Source organism: Epinephelus fuscoguttatus, linkage group LG14, assembly GCF_011397635.1.
Source record: "Epinephelus fuscoguttatus linkage group LG14, E.fuscoguttatus.final_Chr_v1".
Classification (NCBI taxonomy): Eukaryota; Metazoa; Chordata; class Actinopteri; order Perciformes; family Serranidae; genus Epinephelus; species Epinephelus fuscoguttatus.
Genome location: NC_064765.1, coordinates 27,259,907 through 27,278,647, shown reverse-complemented (window position 1 = coordinate 27,278,647; position 18,741 = coordinate 27,259,907). Strand labels below are relative to the sequence as shown.

General features: G+C 40.3%; 2 protein-coding genes across 2 annotated transcripts; both read left to right on the top strand.

Annotated features, from left to right (window-relative positions):
- The first annotated feature begins 1,121 nt into the window (after positions 1–1,121).
- pabpc4 (poly(A) binding protein, cytoplasmic 4 (inducible form)) lies at positions 1,122–11,231 on the top strand. The gene is made up of 15 exons (XM_049595766.1): positions 1,122–1,750; positions 4,143–4,336; positions 5,626–5,741; positions 6,734–6,873; positions 6,971–7,065; positions 7,757–7,894; positions 8,003–8,098; positions 8,230–8,499; positions 9,588–9,678; positions 9,777–9,872; positions 10,002–10,132; positions 10,235–10,325; positions 10,410–10,540; positions 10,640–10,764; positions 10,844–11,231. The coding sequence occupies exons 1-14, from the start codon at positions 1,558–1,560 to the stop codon at positions 10,739–10,741; spliced, it is 1,884 nt and encodes a 627-aa protein (XP_049451723.1). The 5' UTR covers positions 1,122–1,557; the 3' UTR covers positions 10,742–10,764; positions 10,844–11,231.
- A 1,509-nt stretch (positions 11,232–12,740) lies between these two features.
- Positions 12,741–18,722, top strand: ppie (peptidylprolyl isomerase E (cyclophilin E)). The gene is made up of 10 exons (XM_049595767.1): positions 12,741–12,797; positions 13,286–13,384; positions 14,519–14,562; positions 15,580–15,606; positions 15,718–15,799; positions 15,889–15,992; positions 16,078–16,201; positions 16,407–16,592; positions 16,718–16,860; positions 18,512–18,722. Exons 1-10 carry the CDS (start codon positions 12,767–12,769, stop codon positions 18,578–18,580), a joined length of 909 nt encoding a protein of 302 aa, XP_049451724.1. The 5' UTR covers positions 12,741–12,766; the 3' UTR covers positions 18,581–18,722.
- The last annotated feature ends 19 nt before the right edge of the window (positions 18,723–18,741 follow it).

Below are 18,741 nucleotides of genomic sequence, written 5' to 3'. Positions count from 1 at the left end.
GAAAACGGTTCCTTTTTTTTTTTTTTTTTTTTTTTTTTATAAATGTACCCCAGGTTGTAAACGATCTGTGGGAAACTGCTTTCCCCTACTCTATACATGGGCATGGAATAATCTTCAAAAAGATCCAAAATTAGAAACACTTATATCCACTGATAAATTTTAGGGCACCATGAAGAATGTAGTGGCAGAGACACGTGCTTATTTTTCTTGAGAGGCCACTATGTTTGAATAGTCGTTTTATTGTGGATTTTTGTATGTTGTATTTGTTGCATTGTAATCTCTATTACAAGGTGTCTCTTGTAATAGAGATTTTCAATCTCAAAGGGACTTCCTGGTTAACCCTTTGTGACCTGAGCCAATTGGCTTGATGTCTCTTAAAAACATGGGAGAAAGGCAATGAGCAATGTAAGAAGAAATGACCAAAAAAAATCAGCAAGAAATTAGTAAAAGAAAATTTAAAGAAAAAGAAAAGAAGGCTAGAAACAAGCAAGGACATGACCTGGATAGAGTGCTCAAATTATTATAGTCCTGTAACATAATTTTAAAATGTCATATTAAAATTAATTACATAGTTTTCCCCCTGGTTTTCTGTTTTATTCTTACCAAGTTGTTTAAAGGTTATCAGGGTTCAAAGGTTCAAATACATGTAAAAGGCATCTGAGAGCAGCAGATGTCGCTCCAGGTTTCAGGGGGTTGAATAAAGGTTAAATAAAATAAAAAATGTTAAACAGGTGTTTATGGCCCTGGTTTAAGTTTTTATTAATGTAGTATGAGATGTGGTGCAATAGTTGATGATTATGTAGTATATGATAATATTGTACAGCAGAATATCAAATGTATTAGTATAGACTAAGGTACAGTATATTAAGAGCTGGTGGGTTAATCACCCTTTTAAGTCTTAAAATAAAAGAGACGCAGTAGTTTCTGTGGCAGTCTTTTGCATTCCCACCCAGATGTCGCTGTGGGGAGCTGGGCTGTGTAGTTGGGACAGTACAGTGTGCGCTCTCCCTTTTACACCGCATGCTCAGTGTTGTTTCTTTTTTTTCTCTATCCCATGTTTGACCCTGGCCACTATTTCCTCCGCACTGCCACGCTCTATAAAGTGCCCACGCTTCTCCTCACGCAGTCTCTTTCCCCGGCCACAAAACAACCGTGAGTGTCTAACTCACCGTTCTTGAAAAACTTAAAATAAAAATAATATAAAAAATATAAAATCCACAAAATCTTCATAAAAACAAGAACAGTACTACTTAAAGAAATATATATATATATAAAAAAACAGCAAAAAATTAATTTACAAAAAATACCAGAAACAAGAGGCCTCGGGCTTTCACCCGAAGTTGGCGTCTTTTAAAGGAAGGAATACTTCAGAGGAGATCTGAACACCGTGATTTCACAGCTTTGACATTTTCTCACCCAGCTGGACCACACAGCCAGCTGTCTCGGTAGTTAGGAGAGGAGCGGAGCGCAGTTCGGACCCGGGATACACTTCATACCGGCATTTCTCTGGCATTTTGAGGGAAGCCTTGCATTCATTTCTATTGTGCAGTCCGAGATATGAACACAGCGACGGGGAGTTATCCGATGGCTTCTCTCTACGTTGGCGACCTGCACCCCGATATCACGGAGGCTATGCTGTATGAGAAATTCAGCCCAGCCGGACCGGTGCTCTCCATTCGGGTATGCCGCGACATGATCACCCGGCGATCCCTCGGATACGCTTATGTGAATTTCTCCCAGCCCGCAGACGGTAAGAAACGAAGCATGTGAAGTGATCACTGTGCAGTTTGAGCATGGCTTTAAGATGCAGACAGCATGCATCCCTTAGATAGTGACAATGTCACCATATGCTTTCAATGTCAATCCTCAAACTGTCTGCAACACCAGAGACACACTGCCAGTGAATCAAAGCATGACTTATGATGCATGACTTAACTATAAAGTGATATTTTTTGCTGTCTAAATTTCAACATCCTTTTCTCAGACTGGTTGGAGCACTCATTTGACCCATATAAGCATGCCCCAGTTGTTTTATTCTCCTGCTAATATACTGTATGTCACTATAAGCCCTCCCTCGCACACATACAGCCTGACATGTGCTTAAAAGTGAACAGAGAAGTCATTTTGTGTCCCTAATTTATTAATACAAAGTCTCTTTTTGCAGATCTCGCTTATTCCGCCCCAAAAATGACCCATTTCTGCTCCTATTTAAAGGGCCACTGAGTGAAACTAATTCCCATTGCCCTCTGCTGCTATGTTCACTGAAAGCAAGGGATGGGACATGCACAGCTGAACAATAACCCCTGCATTGCCTGCTTGACATGTCCTATGTGTATTGCATTTAGCCTGTTGAGGATGAGTTGAAGCATATAGTTGGTACATCTGTAATATTTTAATCACTTAAGCTGCTTGTTTAATCTGTTAGAACCTCGTGGCCGGTATCGAAGCATTGAGCAATAGTAGCAGGTGTTGTGGTTGTCTCTTGCCTCTCGTGGTGACACTATTTACATTGTGTGGACCTCTTAACCTCTTGTATCAACGTTAAACACCTGTCACAATTCATCTGAGCTCCAGTCAGCTACCAAAAGCTGGAGTAACGATAGGTAACTGCTGGCTCATTTCCAGGAGGGTGGTATCACTCACTTGAGTAAATGTAATGAGAGCCACAAGTGAGAAGACACCATTTGTTGTTGGAAGTGTAGACATGGGGGGGGGGATGGTAGCTGTTGGGTGTTTAAATGGAGTCCTAGCATGTTGCCTGTGGGGCAAGAGCTTGCTGTCTGTAATGTAGCATAACTGGTCAGTGCGTGTGATTTCATGCAGAGTCAAGCAGCAGTCAAGACCGTTTGCAATCTCCCTTTGATTTCTACAAGTCACGGCTGAATGTGTAAGCCCTCACGAGACCCAGTGTTGCTCATCTGAGCATTCTTGTCGAGTGTCTCTTCCCCATCAATGGTAGAGAATGCTCTACTCACACTCCATGCCAGCACATACCTCCCAGGACCCCTCTCTAAATATAGAACGACTTTCTGAGCAGCCCAAAATTTGCCTGGCTGTAATACTTTTGAGTTCTTAACGTGACAGAAATGGTTAACAACAACAAGTAATTCAAAACCGTGAACATTTCACCACACTGATTCACTGTCACTCTGAATGACATCATTTAAAATAGGGATAACCACAGTGTATCACATAGATCACTTTGCCCCTTTTAAAACTAAGATTTCTGCTCTGAACCTTCCAGAAGACCACATGTTTGACAGCGGTCACACACCTTCCCTGAGCACACGGGCTAGTGAAGTACAATTGCAAGCCAAACTGCTGATGCCAGCAGACGCAAGGCAGCTCCGTTTTGTTTACCAGACACTTTTAGCTGGAAAGCCTGGCCTGTGTGTGTGTGTGTGTGTGTGTGTGTGTGTGTGTGTGTGTGTGTGTGTGTGTGTGTGTGTGTGTGTCTGTTAGTGGAGTGACTGAACAAAAGGATGTTTTGGCATGTGTGCCCACATGGTCATGAGAGTCTATATGAGAGTTAAAGCGATAGACAGGAAGAGAAATGGTGCAAATCAAACCTCAGAGACTGACCTGGGTTCAGAGAGGACATAATGATTTGAGAAAACGTAACATATCACATCTTAACACCACAGTTTAAGCTCATTGTCGTTATCTGAGCGTCTGCTGCACTGCTACTGCAACCGGCCTAGGTGGGACGTGGCCCAGCAGCATGTGGTGAGACAGAGAAGGGGGCCATGTGCTCCGAGCTTGCCCACTGCAGCTGCCCCCCACACTTGTACCAGCTGCTCACCAGCCACATGGTCTACGGCAGTATCTTAGCCCTGTTACGTGGGCCTTGTTAATGGGCTGGCAGCTGGGATTCTCCATTGTAGCACACACTGCACAGGAGGACAGGCTGTTTTAATACACTTACACCAGGATTGTTATTAAAAGAATGCTGTTTGTGTTTCAAAGGGATGGCTGCATTATAATAATAGGTATTGGGAGAGTGCAAATTGCTTTTGTGAGAGCGCTACAGTACATGTTTTGACCTTGATAGATGGAGCACACATACCTGCACTGGTGACTGACATGTTTTCAGACTCGTGGCTCCATGTAAACAACCCCCTCTCTGCCCCTCCTCCCTGCAGCTGAGAGAGCCCTGGACACCATGAACTTTGACGTGGTGAAAGGGAAGCCAATCAGAATCATGTGGTCCCAAAGAGACCCCTCCCTCAGGAAGTCTGGCGTGGGCAACGTGTTCATCAAGAACCTTGACAAGTCCATTGACAACAAAGCCCTGTACGACACCTTCTCTGCCTTTGGCAACATCCTCTCCTGCAAGGTACAATTGACATAAATGCAACTGAGGGACGTTAAAACTGCTCTATATATTCATCATTTTGGAAAAAGTGTTCCTGCTTGAAGATTCACACAAACTGTGCTTCAGTTAGAGATCAAATTTGAACAACATTCTTATGCAATCAAAACTTTCTCATGTAAACTCATACAAAACCTCATCTCTTAATTCCAATGAAAAGCTAGTCACAGTGTTGCAATACTTCCAGATTTGGGGAAATATGTTTATTCATTTTAATGCAGAAGATTAGATGAGAAGAATGCTACCACTCTCATGTCTGACAGTTAAACATGAAGCCACAGCTAGCAGCTGCTTAGCGTAGCTTAGCTTAGCCTAAAGAATGTAACTAGCTTGCTTGCCTCTGTCCAAACGCATGTAACAGCCTAAAGCTTGCTGAAATGACAACCAGTATAAGAAAAACCCTTTAAAACTACAAAATGTTGCTTCTACACTTTGGTTTTTGTATGGATTTAACCAACCACAGTAAACGTGTTAATTTGGACAGAGCCAGCCCAGCTGTTTCCCGCTTCTTCTGGTTTTTATGCTAAGCTAGGCTAACTAGCTGCAGCTTCATATTTAGAGGATAGATTTGAGAGTTCTATCGGTCTTCTCATCTAACTCGAAACATGTCACCTAAAATCTTAAACTATTGCTTTAAAGTTAAACAATTGTGTGCAAGCATCATGGTGCCTCTCTAACAGAGTGCTGCAGGAATGACATGTGTTTGTAGGCCAACACTGAAGTTGTTAAGTTAGTGATGTGTCATTGGATTTTGGATTTCAATTGCAGAAAATAATTTTTGTGGTAAACAAAAGTTCATGAAACTTGCACGTTTTGTTCAGCAAAATAATCTTCACAAATGAAAACTGCTTTTTATGGTTTTTGAAGCATAAGTGTGATAGCCAGAAGTAAAAAGCTAACATCAGGGTATAAACAAACTACAGTAAGGTTGCATGACTTAAACGTCACCACAACAAGGCAGTAAAGCCATACTCAGCATGATGACGTTCTGTAGTCTCATTTACTGGCAAGCAACTGTCTTATAAGACACTTAAAAGCTCAGTTTCTGGGTCATCAGCATTTTATTTCATAGAATGAAACATGAAAGTCTCTTAAGCTTGTGTGAACCACAGAACTTATTTCAGGCATCTAACCAAAACCCCATTAAAATAAGAAACACGTTGTGCTAGGAGTGCTAGGATGCTAACTCATAGGACTCATTCCTGTATCACTCCATGAATGCACATTTACTCATGTGTCTTCCTGTGCTCCAGGTGGTGTGTGATGAAAATGGCTCCAAGGGCTACGCTTTTGTCCACTTTGAGACCCAGGATGCTGCTGATCGTGCCATTGAGAAGATGAACGGCATGCTTCTGAATGACCGCAAGGTGTGAGTGTCTGACATAATCTAGGAAATGGGGACAAAGGGGCGCTTATTGTCGATATTGTTTTGAAAAGAATTTAGCTTTACTTTAAAATTAAACTTGTTATCATGACATTAAAAGTCCATGTGTACAGTGGATGGTGCAGTGTTTTTTGAGCATGTGATGATAATGGTAATAGCTTATATGTATTAAATAGTGTTATAATCTGTGTATAAACCTGACTTGCTTGTTGGACATGTGTTGAGTGAACTGACTTTTCGTGTCTTTTTTCAGTTGGTGAGCTTGTGTGTGAATAATCTGACTAATAAGCTCATCTCTCACTACCGCCAGTGTGAAGATAACTTCTGAACTGATAGATAACAAACTAAAAACTCTTTTCTTTCCTACCAGAAGCATTTTGTGTTGCCTCATTTGTCAACTCGCTGGTCACCCGTCTTGGAGTGTTTGTTTGTGTGTGTGTGTATGACCACGCTTGTGTGTTTTAGTGATGGATCGAATGCAGGAATGCAATACTGGATGGCAGAAGGGGAGAGGTCGTCATAGCAAGGTATATAAGATCATTTGGTCCTCCTCAGCTTTCCTTTGTACTGTGAGACTCTGTTCCTCCATCCCTCTCCATCCACCTCCTCATCAAGTTTTGGACCAAGAATTAAGATGGTTGTCACTGTGATGTCTAGCATGCCAACATATCTGCCTGCCTCTGGTGACATTAACAGCAGTTGGATGTTTTTTCATTGTTTACCCAAGGAATGATGATGAAATGTAGCTGTGAATTTGTTTTGTTGATGTTGTCCCTGTTTTGGGTTTTTTTGGGAGGTAAAAGAATCTACTCTCTTTTACCTATGGTGCTTGTGTGGTCAGGTCTTCCTCTCCCGGATCAGGACTGTTTTTAGATCGGAAAAAAGGAAATCAAAAGAGGTGGATCCTGGTTTGTTTTTTCAACTCTGTCAGGCCTGTTTTACAAGAGTGTGTTCTGCTGCTTTCCCTCTATCTTCAGGTTTGTGGGTCGTTTCAAATCTCGCAAGGAACGGGAGGCTGAACTTGGTGCCAAAGCCAAGGAATTTACCAATGTCTACATCAAGAACTTTGGAGATGATATGGATGACGATCGGCTCAAGGAGCTTTTCGACAAATATGGTAAGAAGGAGACTTGACTGATGGTTATTACTCCAAACTCTTACGTGGTCCAGTTCTGCAAGTTTACATCCACTCATCTGACCTTCAACCTTTGCAGGTAAAACACTAAGCGTGAAGGTGATGACAGACCCCACCGGCAAATCCAGAGGCTTTGGATTCGTCAGTTATGAGAAGCATGAGGATGCTAACAAGGTATATGTTGGTCTCATATACTAAGTCAGTGGTTCTCAACTAGAGGTCCTTGAGGGAGTTCCAGAGGGTTGCCAGAAAAATTGGGAATACTTTATTTTAACCATTTAATTCACTATATAATTGAGCCCAATGTGAGTAAGGGTGCTTTTGTTATGATAACTGATGCTTCCTTACATCCTTTCTCCTCCTGTGACCTGGAAAGTGTTCGCCCCATGTCATCATGGAGGATCTTCCAATCTGTTAAGTGTACTTTGAGGAGAGAGGAGGCTTTCTGTATCCTACACGTCTCTTCCTCATATCGCTCTCTCTCACATCCTTGCTGGGAGTAGCTGAGATGCGAGGAAGAGACATGAGTGAGGGAATCGTGGAGACATGTTAGCATTATGAAAAGCATCCTAAGAGTTATAAGGGTGAATATTCTGATTATAGGTTTTAGGTCCTCCACAGCTGTCTCCTCAACTGTAGCTGACAACTATAGATTTCTGGTCTTAATCATATGCAGCGACCAACATCTTTTGAGATGGAGGTTCTGGAAGCAAAATCTTATCAAATGGGGTTCTGTGATCTAATGTGTATCAGTTTAAGGGTCCTTGACACAAAAAAGGTTGAGGACCACTGTACTAAGTGAGAAGTGCGTGATTAATGTGACTTTATTGGTAATTCTCTGTGATAACAATGATTTTGTCCAAAGGCTGTAGAGGACATGAATGGCACCGAACTCAATGGCAAGACTGTGTTTGTGGGCCGGGCTCAGAAGAAGATGGAGCGTCAAGCAGAGCTGAAGAGGAAGTTTGAGCTGCTCAAACAGGAGAGGATCAGTCGTTATCAGGTCTGTAGAAACTAAGCCCTTGATTAATCAAATCAGTCTTAAATTTCCATGTATTAATGTCAAAGAAGCTGCCAAATATGTATCATGACTGTCTGTCTTTTGTTTCAGGGTGTTAATCTTTACATCAAGAACCTGGATGACACCATAGACGATGAGAAACTGCGTAAAGAGTTCTCTCCGTTCGGCTCTATTACAAGTGCTAAGGTGAGAATGATCAAACAGCAATGCATCACCGCTAGAAAAAGGATTTTGCATCACTGCAATATAAATATAGCAACAGTGTTGACAATATGTTGTGTTTGAAGTTACCCAGACGCAATCTGTCTGTATATTAGGTGATGCTGGAGGAGGGTCGCTCCAAAGGCTTCGGCTTTGTCTGCTTCTCCTCCCCCGAGGAGGCCACCAAGGCCGTGACTGAGATGAACGGACGCATCGTTGGTTCCAAACCCCTCTACGTAGCTCTGGCTCAGCGCAAAGAGGAGCGCAAAGCCCATCTCACCAACCAGTACATGCAGCGCATCGCTGGCATGAGGGCCATGCCAGCTAACGCCATCATTAATCAGTTCCAGCCCACCAGTGGCTACTTCATGCCAGCTGTGCCACAGGTGTGAGAATCAAAATCTGAGCAAATGTATTGTGTGTTAAAGAGGCTAGAATATTTATTACCATTATATGTGTGTCGGGGGCTGTTCCTAGTTACAAAGCCACATATAATAATCACCTGAACACAGGTTCCTTCAGCTCTATAAAGGTTTTTAGCATGTTAGCTCATTATGTTAGAAAAAGCCCTGAAGACCTTTTGTACGCTACAACCTAGCATCAAACTGCATCCTGGCAGAATCAGCAACTAGCTGGTGAATATAGTGGAGCATTTTAAAGCTTCAGAGCCAGATACTGTTTTTCTACAGGAGTTAGTGAAGACCAAACACAAATCTAAAAGGAAAGTGACATCTGTATTTACTTTTGCAAAGTTGACAAACCGGACTCTACATGAATGCTGACATTGCTCAATGTCTGCTGGATGTATAAATAGTTATATCATGTTAATCGCTGTATCAACTTTAAATGTGAAAACAAGTTAGTGTTGTATTTAAAGCCACAAGCAACCAAAAAAAATCAATTATTGCAGGTTTAATACACTTAATTTAGACTTAAAATGTCAAGAAAAGTATTATTATTCCCAAACAACTCCAAGTGAAATTTTTGCACTACATTTCCCAGAAGACACCATGCAAACTTATACTTTTCTTTCCATTTTATATTAGTAAAAATACCACTGATGAAAAAGGTAGTCACATCAGCTGTTTTAGTAGAAGAGGGGTGTGCTAACTTCAGCTAACAGCACTAGCATTAATGACAGAGCGTTATACCTGCAACAATTGTAACTTACCACTAGTTACCATGCAACTAGTAGCTTCCCACAAGTTGTTATTCCTCACCTGACAGACACTTTTTAGGGAGGCGCAATATGACGCCGTAGCTGTACTGTATTAAATATAAACTTTTAAAGTTAAGGTATTTCAATGGACCACAGATAATTAAAATATGCCTGCATTTTATGTAATGCTCAGGTGCAGCACAAATTGTTTCTGAGGGCTGCTAATGGCCCTCAGGCTGCACTTTGTGCAACAATACAATAGGGTATGACTTTAATGCTATAAAATGATATATTTCACCTACTTGTATCCACCAGGCCCAGAACAGGACAACATACTATGCACCTAATCAGCTGGCACAAATGCGACCCAACCCCAGATGGCAGCAGCAAGGTGGCAGAGGTCAAGGTGAGCATGTGGTACTATATGATAGTGCATCACTCTTTCATATACTGAGGTTTTGTATTGCATCTCATTGTTTTTGTCGATGCTTCTGTCACCTTCAGGTGGTTTCCAAGGAATACCCAGCTCACTGCGCCAGCCAGGACCCCGTGCCAACTTGAGACACATGAGTCCTGGTGGTGGCTCACAGGGCCCACGAGGTGTGTTCATCAATAACAATTGACGAAAATGATCACCATGAACTCGCTGACTCTGGATTTAGCACTTTATTGATCCTACATAAAGAGTAGAGGACCTAATTCTGCTCCATGTTTCCTCCTGTCTGCTAGCCTCCGGCCAGGCCATGGCTCCTCGTCCCTCAATGGGAGTCCCCGGACCCCGTGCCATACCTCCTTACAAATATGCCACTGGTGTCCGTAACCCCAACCCCCAGGTGGTGCAACCTATTGCCTTACAGCAGGTATGGCCAAAAGACTTTTCTCATTATTTTCGGTCCCTATCATATCAAACCCCCAGACCGATAAAAGTTTTCCTTTGTGCACTCTTCATCCATTCTTTCTAGGCTCAGCCAGCTGTGCACGTTCAGGGCCAGGAGCCTCTCACGGCCTCCATGCTGGCCGCTGCGCCCCCTCAGGAGCAGAAACAGATGCTAGGTAAGAATCCTTTGCCAAAATGAATGGACTGTAATGCTTTCAAGATTTTATTAGGTTGATTTATTCTTGTTCTTTTCCAAATAGGTGAGCGTCTTTTCCCATTGATTCAGTCCATGCATGCCAACCTGGCAGGAAAGATCACTGGCATGCTGCTAGAGATTGACAACTCTGAACTGCTGCATATGCTGGAGTCTCATGAATCTCTGCGCTCAAAGGTACTTTGCTACCTCTATCTTTGCCACAATGTCACACTGAAAAGTCTGTCATCCATTCATTCTGTTCCTTTATTCATGTTTGATGTAATGCTCGTACAGGTGGAAGAAGCTGTCGCCGTGTTACAAGCCCACCAAGCAAAGAAAGATGCCACACAGAAAGTGGGCAGCATGGCTTCTACTGCTGCAGCTGCCACATCCTGAAGACTGCGTGCTGTAATGAATCGGTATGATAATACATAATCAGTCTATTCATGCATAAATTATGTTTTGTGATGGCAATGAAAAGTCACTTTGTCGTTTCAGGGCACAGAAAAAGGAGCAGAGATGGGGAGAGACACGCTGACTCCAGACACTCGACGCCTCTGAACAATTATGCAAAAATGAATAAAAAAAGGAAAATATAATTTTAAAAATATACTTGAACATTTTGAAAAATATTACAGTTCATAATTTTCTAGTTCTGTAAAACTTTTAAACTGCATATCAGAAGCAATAATGCAAGTGAATTTTGAATGAAGGTCCTTCATTTTGTGGCAAATGAGAGAAATCTTTTTTCTAAAAGGAAAACGAGCCTTGTTCTTTTTCTTTGCTTGGAAGTTTTATGATTGATTTGAAATGATGGACTCCTCCATCCTATCACGTTATCATGGGTGTGTGGTATTCTCAATAAAGGGATAATATATCAAGTTTACCACTACTGTGTTACTTTAATGCTTATATGTAACTTATTTGATTAAATTGGCACTGCAGGAGTAGCACAGACAATGTAAAGGACAGACGACTGATGCATAAACATAGGAAGAGAAAATGTTTAATGTGCCTCTTTTTGCACTCAAGAACGGTTTCTTCCTGTACCAAATGAGAAATTGTCACTGAGCCCTTGCATGTAAGCCTCATGGTCAAAATGATTGTCATGACTTCACTGCTATGAAATCTAAACAAAGAGTGGAGCCAACCCTGAACAGGAAGTCACAACTACAGAGCCATAAGGTCTGTCACTTTTGCATCTAACAACTCAACAACAACAACGATGTAACGTTGCATTAAAAATACAATTTTATAAGTGTCAACTTCATGGTAAAACTGTCCTTTTTGGCTATCTGGCATAGGATATATGTAACTTGAAAATTTTTCTGAATGTTAGTCCTTCCTCTTGTCATTTTTCTGTGTGATCAAGATTTTGAAATCAAATCCTAAGTATGTACTCCACAATATGATCCTGGTGTCAGAGAGCATGTGCTGCATCGAGTTAAGGGCCAGATAAAAGGGACAAAAACAAACAGCAGAAGCCTACTGTTAAAAAGAGGATGAATTCATTGATTACATTATATTTCCTTCAAGGAAGTGGTTCATAAGGTTTGATAATAGGAAATATTTTAAATACTTTTCCTGGAAAGTAAAGTGATTTCTTTATTTTTCTTGTCTTGGCCAAACAAAAAACTTTACAACAAGTCAGAGAGATTTTTTATAACCTGGTCACCCAAAGTTGTCTCTATTAAATGATCTATAAGCATTGATAATTCACTTACCATTATTAAACTCAGTTATAAACCCTTTACAAGGATGCCTGACTAGAAAGTGGTGCCCAAAAATATTATATTCTTGTCTGCACATAAAATGCCACCTTTAAATACAGAAAGAAAGCAAAATAAAATATATTTTCCACTGCAAACATTCTGACTTGTCATAGAAAGAGAGTAAGTTCAGTTTAGCTGCCTCCGTTTCAGGGTCCTGATACTGTGCATGCTGGTTTGCTGGGACAGGCATCATTAGTGATAGCAACACCTGTGCTTTTCACACTATAACAAGTCAAAATATCTGTTGTGAAAAAAGTCCTTTAATGAAAGAGCCATCATTAATTTTATTATTTACACTTGTGCCTATAAAAGCTCAAATATCAAACTTAACTCTCATTCTGTCCAAATGCCAACCGTGTTTCCTTTAAAACTGAAAAAAATGTTGTTCACAATAATGGTTGGAAAATAGAAATATAATATATAGGTACAGTTTTAGGAATATTTGTATAAGACGAAGTTGTAAAATATGAAAATGAAACTGACCTTCCCAGTAACAGAAAGGCTGTGGTATAAAAAAAGTGAGAGTTGAGTAATGACAGTTTCCTCCGACAGGTGGCGCGAGACAACATTTCCTCATTGGGAGGCGGGCTTTAGCCTCTCTGCGCCAATCACAAGCAGCTGAGGTCAAAGTTGAAGGGTTGAATCCAATATGGCGGCTAACAAACGAGTGCTGTATGTTGGTAAGTTAGTGTTAGTTTTCATAAAAATACGTTAAAATTGCGTTGTTTCGGTAAATCTAGCGAACGTATTAAAGGGAATACGCTGTAAATAATACAACGAAACACAACTAAATATGTGTAAGTTCAGATAATATGAATAAAACTCTGATACGGAAAGTTTAGCCGGTGAAACTTAAAAGCGTCACCTGAAAACATGGCAACTTTGTTAATTTAAAACTTCGTACAGTTTCCTCGACGCCTGAGTAAAGTTGTTAATGAACTCGGTACAAGATGTAATTAAACATAAATAAGCTTCAGCCTCAGGAACTCAGGACTCCTTTGGTTCCTCATGTACCTTGAACGTAGCACGCAAACCTGTCCCGTTATCCTTTGCTTATGAAATGTACACGCAAATATTTTTTCATTGTTAATTTTATAAGGCGACATGACATGTCAGTAGTAAACATACTGTCCATCAGCTCAGTGTCAGTATGGTGTGTTTGTGTCAGGTGGCCTTGCAGAGGAGGTGGATGAGAAGGTGTTACATGCAGCTTTCATTCCGTTTGGAGACATCACAGACATCCAGATACCATTAGACTATGAAACAGGTAAGATCGGGAGTTTTCTGTCAGTTTTCCTGAATGCTTACACACTAACAGCGATTTTTGCAGCATTTTCTGTGCAACCAGTAACACTTGTAGTCAATGCATTTATCAAGTGTGTAGGTTCTCTGCTTTATCTCTTCTCCACACTGACACATGGTGCGAAAACACTTTTAGATATTGAGTTCACTTGCAAAGCAGAGCTTGAGCACTATAAATAGAAAGCAGGTAAACATTTGGACAACAGTGGGGGCCAATATTGGACAGAGATGCAGAGGAAGTATTATGACCAGAGCCACAAATAAGGGCCCATTTAGTCTGTTTTTCTGCTCTTTTTTTCTAACTTAAATGTTTTTGATTTTCTACCACTGTGCTTTTAGGAGTAATAGGATGGTTAGCAAAAAAACGTCCCCCTTATTTGTACTGATAGTGTGTTATGTGTGGATACACATTTATACTTCACACATTTGGATACATTTGTGAATGCAAAACTCTAAGCAGACTGCTATGCCCCGCACACAGAAAAATCAAAAGCCACAAGTGTTTTGCATTTACACTATCAGTGTGTAGTTAGTGTTCCATGTGCTTATTCAAAGGAATGTTTGGTGTAAAGTTTTTGCAAAAATATTCCCTAAGCAGTCACAACAAAATGTGATGTAAGTAGGGCTACCACGATTAGTCGACTAATCGATGACTAATCGACTATTCAAATAATCGGTGACTATTTTAGTAGTCGACTAATCGGTTTGAGACATTTTTCATAGAAAAGTACTATAAAAGAACCCCAAAATACTCTTATTGCAGCTTCTTACGTTCAAATATTGGCAGCTTTACACACTCTCCTATGACAGTGAACTAAAACCCTTTGGCGTGAGTATGAAACAAAACATTAGATGACGTAATTTTTGGGGTTTGGAAGAGACAGAACGACATTTTTCAACATTTTAACACATTTTTCGATGAAATGATTAGTCGACTAATCGAAGAAATAATCGACAGATTAGTCGACAATGAAAATAATCGTTAGTGACAGCCCTAGATGTAAGTGACAGTAACTCCACTTTGTCTGTGTAACAGTGTAAACAGTGTGGGTAATATGAATATTAATCTGCATTAATGTGTCTTATGTTCTGTTTTCAGAAAAGCACAGAGGATTTGCGTTCATTGAGTTTGAATTGGCAGAGGTATGTATTGGTTATAGCACTGAAGTACACACTTAATGCTGCAATATTCTGATGATACACCAATTAAGACAACACTAATTCTGTATGAAAATCTCCATTAGTTAATATTACTTTAACTGCTAATTACTTTAACCTGAATAAGGTCACATTCAGACTACAGATGTTGAACATGTACACACCGTAACTGAACTACAGTACTATCTCAAATTTAACTGAATTTCCAAACATACAGTAATCCATCTGCTTGCTAACAAATGTACTTTAAGGTACAGCCATAAAATGTAAAATGTACTTAGTGTATACAATAATATCAACACACAAGAAGGATGATGTTCGATGTTTAAGAGGGGCGATTCCCAGTTATTAATATGGCCATGCTCTTGCATTTAAACAGGATAAGAACTGAATACACTTATCAGCATCCTTTATACACAGTTTTCTGGAATTAGTGCAGGCACAATATCAGATTTTCACCACACCATTATCATGGCAAAAAGAGTTTACAGTAACTATAATATAATGATAGCCATAAAAAAAATTGGAAATAATAATAATGTTATCAGTAAAATCCATCTTTAGCTTGTGCTGTTTGTATTTCTTTTTTTTCTTGGTAAATGACTTACATTAAAATATGAGTATAAGGAGACAGAGAGTCTGTAACCACAACTGTACAAAAGTGTACAAATCCGGCAATTACACTGAATAAATAGTGAGAGAAAATCAGGTGTTGCTCCAGGAAGGAGACAAAGAGAGAACAGAAAGAAATGGAAATTATTTAAGAGGCACTGGATTATTTAGACAATATTATCACATCTGTTTTATCAACATGATATTGATATTTCATTTTTAAATACTCATGGTTATCATCAGTACCAGTATATCACAACACCTCTAATTGGAATGCTGTCTCTGGTGATGGATTCAGTGTAAACATGGTTGGTTATTGACGCATAATGAGGACTTCAGTGGTAACTATTTCTGTGCTCTTAACCAATATATTGTCTTTGTCTCTTGTAGGATGCTGCAGCAGCTATTGATAACATGGTAAGTATTATTTCTGTTTCAGAGACCTAGTCATTGTGAGTTTATCCCAAAGATCCAGCAGATGAGCTTCCTGTTTTAACATTTGATGTTTTTGTTCTTTTTCTCTGTAAGAATGAGTCTGAGCTTTTTGGTCGGACTATCCGGGTCAACACCGCCAAGCCCATGAGAATCAAAGAAGGTTCTTCTCGACCAGGTGATTGACAAAAACTTGTTTATAAAAGCCTCTGCGTGGACAGTAGTTGAAATCATTGGTTCTGATTTTGACTCTGACTTTCCCATCAGTGTGGTCGGATGATGACTGGCTGAAGAAGTTCTCAGGGAAGACCTCAGAGGAGGCTGAAGCAGAGACAGCGGGTGGCGAGACAACCAACACTGCAACACAGGAAGTGAGATAGCTTTCCTAGCTTGCAATGATACCCCTGACTCTTATCTATGTTTAGATAGTGACATAAGAATAATTTGTGTTTGTAGGACGAACCCCCGGCTAAAAAGGGCAGAGTTAATCCTCAGGTCTACATGGACATCAAGATTGGAAACAAGCCGGCAGGAAGACTACGCTTTCTTCTTCGGGCTGACATTGTTCCCATGACAGTAGGTGTGTATGCTGCAGGGCTTTTATCTTTAAATCTTTCTCAAAAATATATACTGTAGCTGCACAGGTTGGTTGAATAAATATTGATACTAAAGTGAATTTAACAGGATTAAAAAACTGCAAGTGTTTAATTATATCTTTTGTATTTAAAAAACAAAATAATGTGTTGGCAAATATTGACACCAGCATCTTCTCTTATATCTCATAGAGAATTTCCGCTGCCTGTGCACGCATGAGAAGGGCTTTGGCTTTAAGGGCAGCAGCTTCCATCGTATCATCCCTCAGTTTATGTGTCAAGGAGGAGACTTCACCAACCACAACGGCACCGGGGGCAAATCCATCTACGGACGGAAGTTTGATGATGAAAACTTTGTCCTCAAACACACCGCGCCAGGTGAGGAGTTTCGTGTGGAGCTCTCTAGAGTGTGTGTTGGAGTCTGTGGACTCTGTGATTGAGCATGAAGGTTCACTAGCACATCCTGTGGATAACTGGCCAAATGTTGTCTCTCGTGCTCACAGGGCAGCTCTCCATGGCCAACTCTGGGCCAAACACTAACGGCTCGCAGTTCTTCATCACCACCGACAAAACAGACTGGCTGGATGGCAAACATGTGGTGTTTGGAGATCTGGTGGAAGGGATGGACGTGCTGCGTGCAATGGAGGTGAGGGACAAAAGGATTTACTGAGACTTAGAGACTTAATTTGGTTATTATTACCCAGTGTAACTTTTAATCACATGAATCACTATTTGCTTCTCACTATTACTACATGTGAATAAATCATACATGTGAACAGCAGTAACCAAAATTTGTGTTTTCTTAAGCCCAGTTCAGACAAAAGATTTGCGTCAAGACAAGTTGAAACAAACTATTGGCAACGCGCCGTTCTGCAACATTCTGAAAACCTCCAGTTTCATACCAGTGCAACTAGATGAGACGGTATCATCTCTTTGCAACAACTCTCTGTACTTCCGTTCTGATTTCCAGCTTTTCAGGCTTATTTTGTGGCTGAATATAATTTGTAGCTTCTTAACATATGAATGAGGACAGTGACAATGAGATACTGGGTACAGTTGCATTTGTAGTAGTGCTGAAACGGTGAAAAATATAAACAAAATGAGCATCAGATGGACTGTATTCATAATAAATACGACAGTTATATAAGTAAGCAGCGCCAATTAGTTGTCAATGAGAATGTGTGTGTGTGTGTGAGGGGGCATAAGCACAAACAGCGAGCAGCAGCAGCGACACACTGTCTGACACCGAAACACCATGAGGACAGAGCACCTGCCACAGCAAGCAAATACGCTGTCTGTGGTCATTTTGACTTGACCTAGTATTTCACTTCAAGCCAGCTGGCTATATAAACAGGTGACAAGCTTTACATTCCAAAACCGTCCGCTGGCGATTTGACCAGCTGAGTTGCAGGTGACGCCATCAGCCGGCTTGAGTCAAGTTCAGACTGCCAGTTTACACCGCTGCAACTTTTCTCTGCAACATTCCGTAACAGTTTTGTCTCGAAGCAAAATCTTTGGTCTGAACTGGGCTTTAGAAATCGGCAGAAATATCTGTTGATTTACCGAATGCTGTTAAAAGTATTTGAACTTTTAACATGTGTATGTGGTGTGGGCACCTGGAAGCTAAGAGCAAAGATAGACTGTCCAGAATTACAAACATGGCCAGTAAGATTATTTGGAAAGAGCAGAAACAACTGGACGTACATAAAATGCAGGTGTAACAAAAAGCCCGACGAATTGTGGCTGACACATTTCACCCGCTTTTTAAAGTACTCATAAAATTGCCCTCAGGATGACGCAGTGCTGCTGTAGCAACCAGGAACATTTACAAATCTTTGATACCAAATGTAATAACTTTGCTAAATTTGTAACCACCATTCATACTGAAATACATACACGTGTTGTTGTTGTCTGTACTGTGAATGTTTTGTTATTTATTGTATGTGTTGTGGCCTTATTATGATGTGCAAATTTCCACATTGTGGACAATAAAGATTATTATTATTATTACTATTGTTACTACCACCACCACCACTATCATTATTATCATCAGTATCATCAGTAGTAGTGTTAACGCATTTTTAGGGATGACATCAAGTTAATTTTATTTCATTTGCAAAAATAGGAAGATATTTGTGATCTGGATTATAAACCTGGAAGTCAAACATCTGTCTGGGCTTTATGTTATATTGATAATTGTTGATCATGTTGTTATAAAAGCTTGTAAAAGGTGAAGATAATGAAGCTCAATTTCAGTAAGCAATTGCTGTGTCGTTAAATGTGTTTTCTCTCTGCAGGCTCAGGGAAATAAAGACGGCAAGCCGAAGCAGAAAGTCATCATCTCTGACTGTGGAGAATATGTGTGAACGAAAACAAAGCGCGTGCTTGTTTGTATTTGTCTGCGGAGACAGTGTGTCTGAGTGTGTTTTCATGGTCTTTTGTACTTTGAATACACGTCATCTGCCATGTAAATATTTCAATAAACACCCTTTTTTTTATAAAAAGAAACCACAGATTGATGTCTTTT

Coding starts and splice junctions, on each gene's coding strand:
- pabpc4 (XM_049595766.1), top strand. CDS start 1,558: ATGAACACAGCGACGGGGAGTTATCCGATGGCTTCTCTCTACGTTGGC. Junction 6,874..6,970: donor GGAGCTTTTCGACAAATATG/GTAAGAAGGAGA, acceptor CAACCTTTGCAG/GTAAAACACTAAGCGTGAAG. Junction 9,873..10,001: donor TGGCTCACAGGGCCCACGAG/GTGTGTTCATCA, acceptor CCTGTCTGCTAG/CCTCCGGCCAGGCCATGGCT.
- ppie (XM_049595767.1), top strand. CDS start 12,767: ATGGCGGCTAACAAACGAGTGCTGTATGTTG. Junction 12,798..13,285: donor CAAACGAGTGCTGTATGTTG/GTAAGTTAGTGT, acceptor TGTTTGTGTCAG/GTGGCCTTGCAGAGGAGGTG. Junction 16,202..16,406: donor CATTGTTCCCATGACAGTAG/GTGTGTATGCTG, acceptor TATATCTCATAG/AGAATTTCCGCTGCCTGTGC.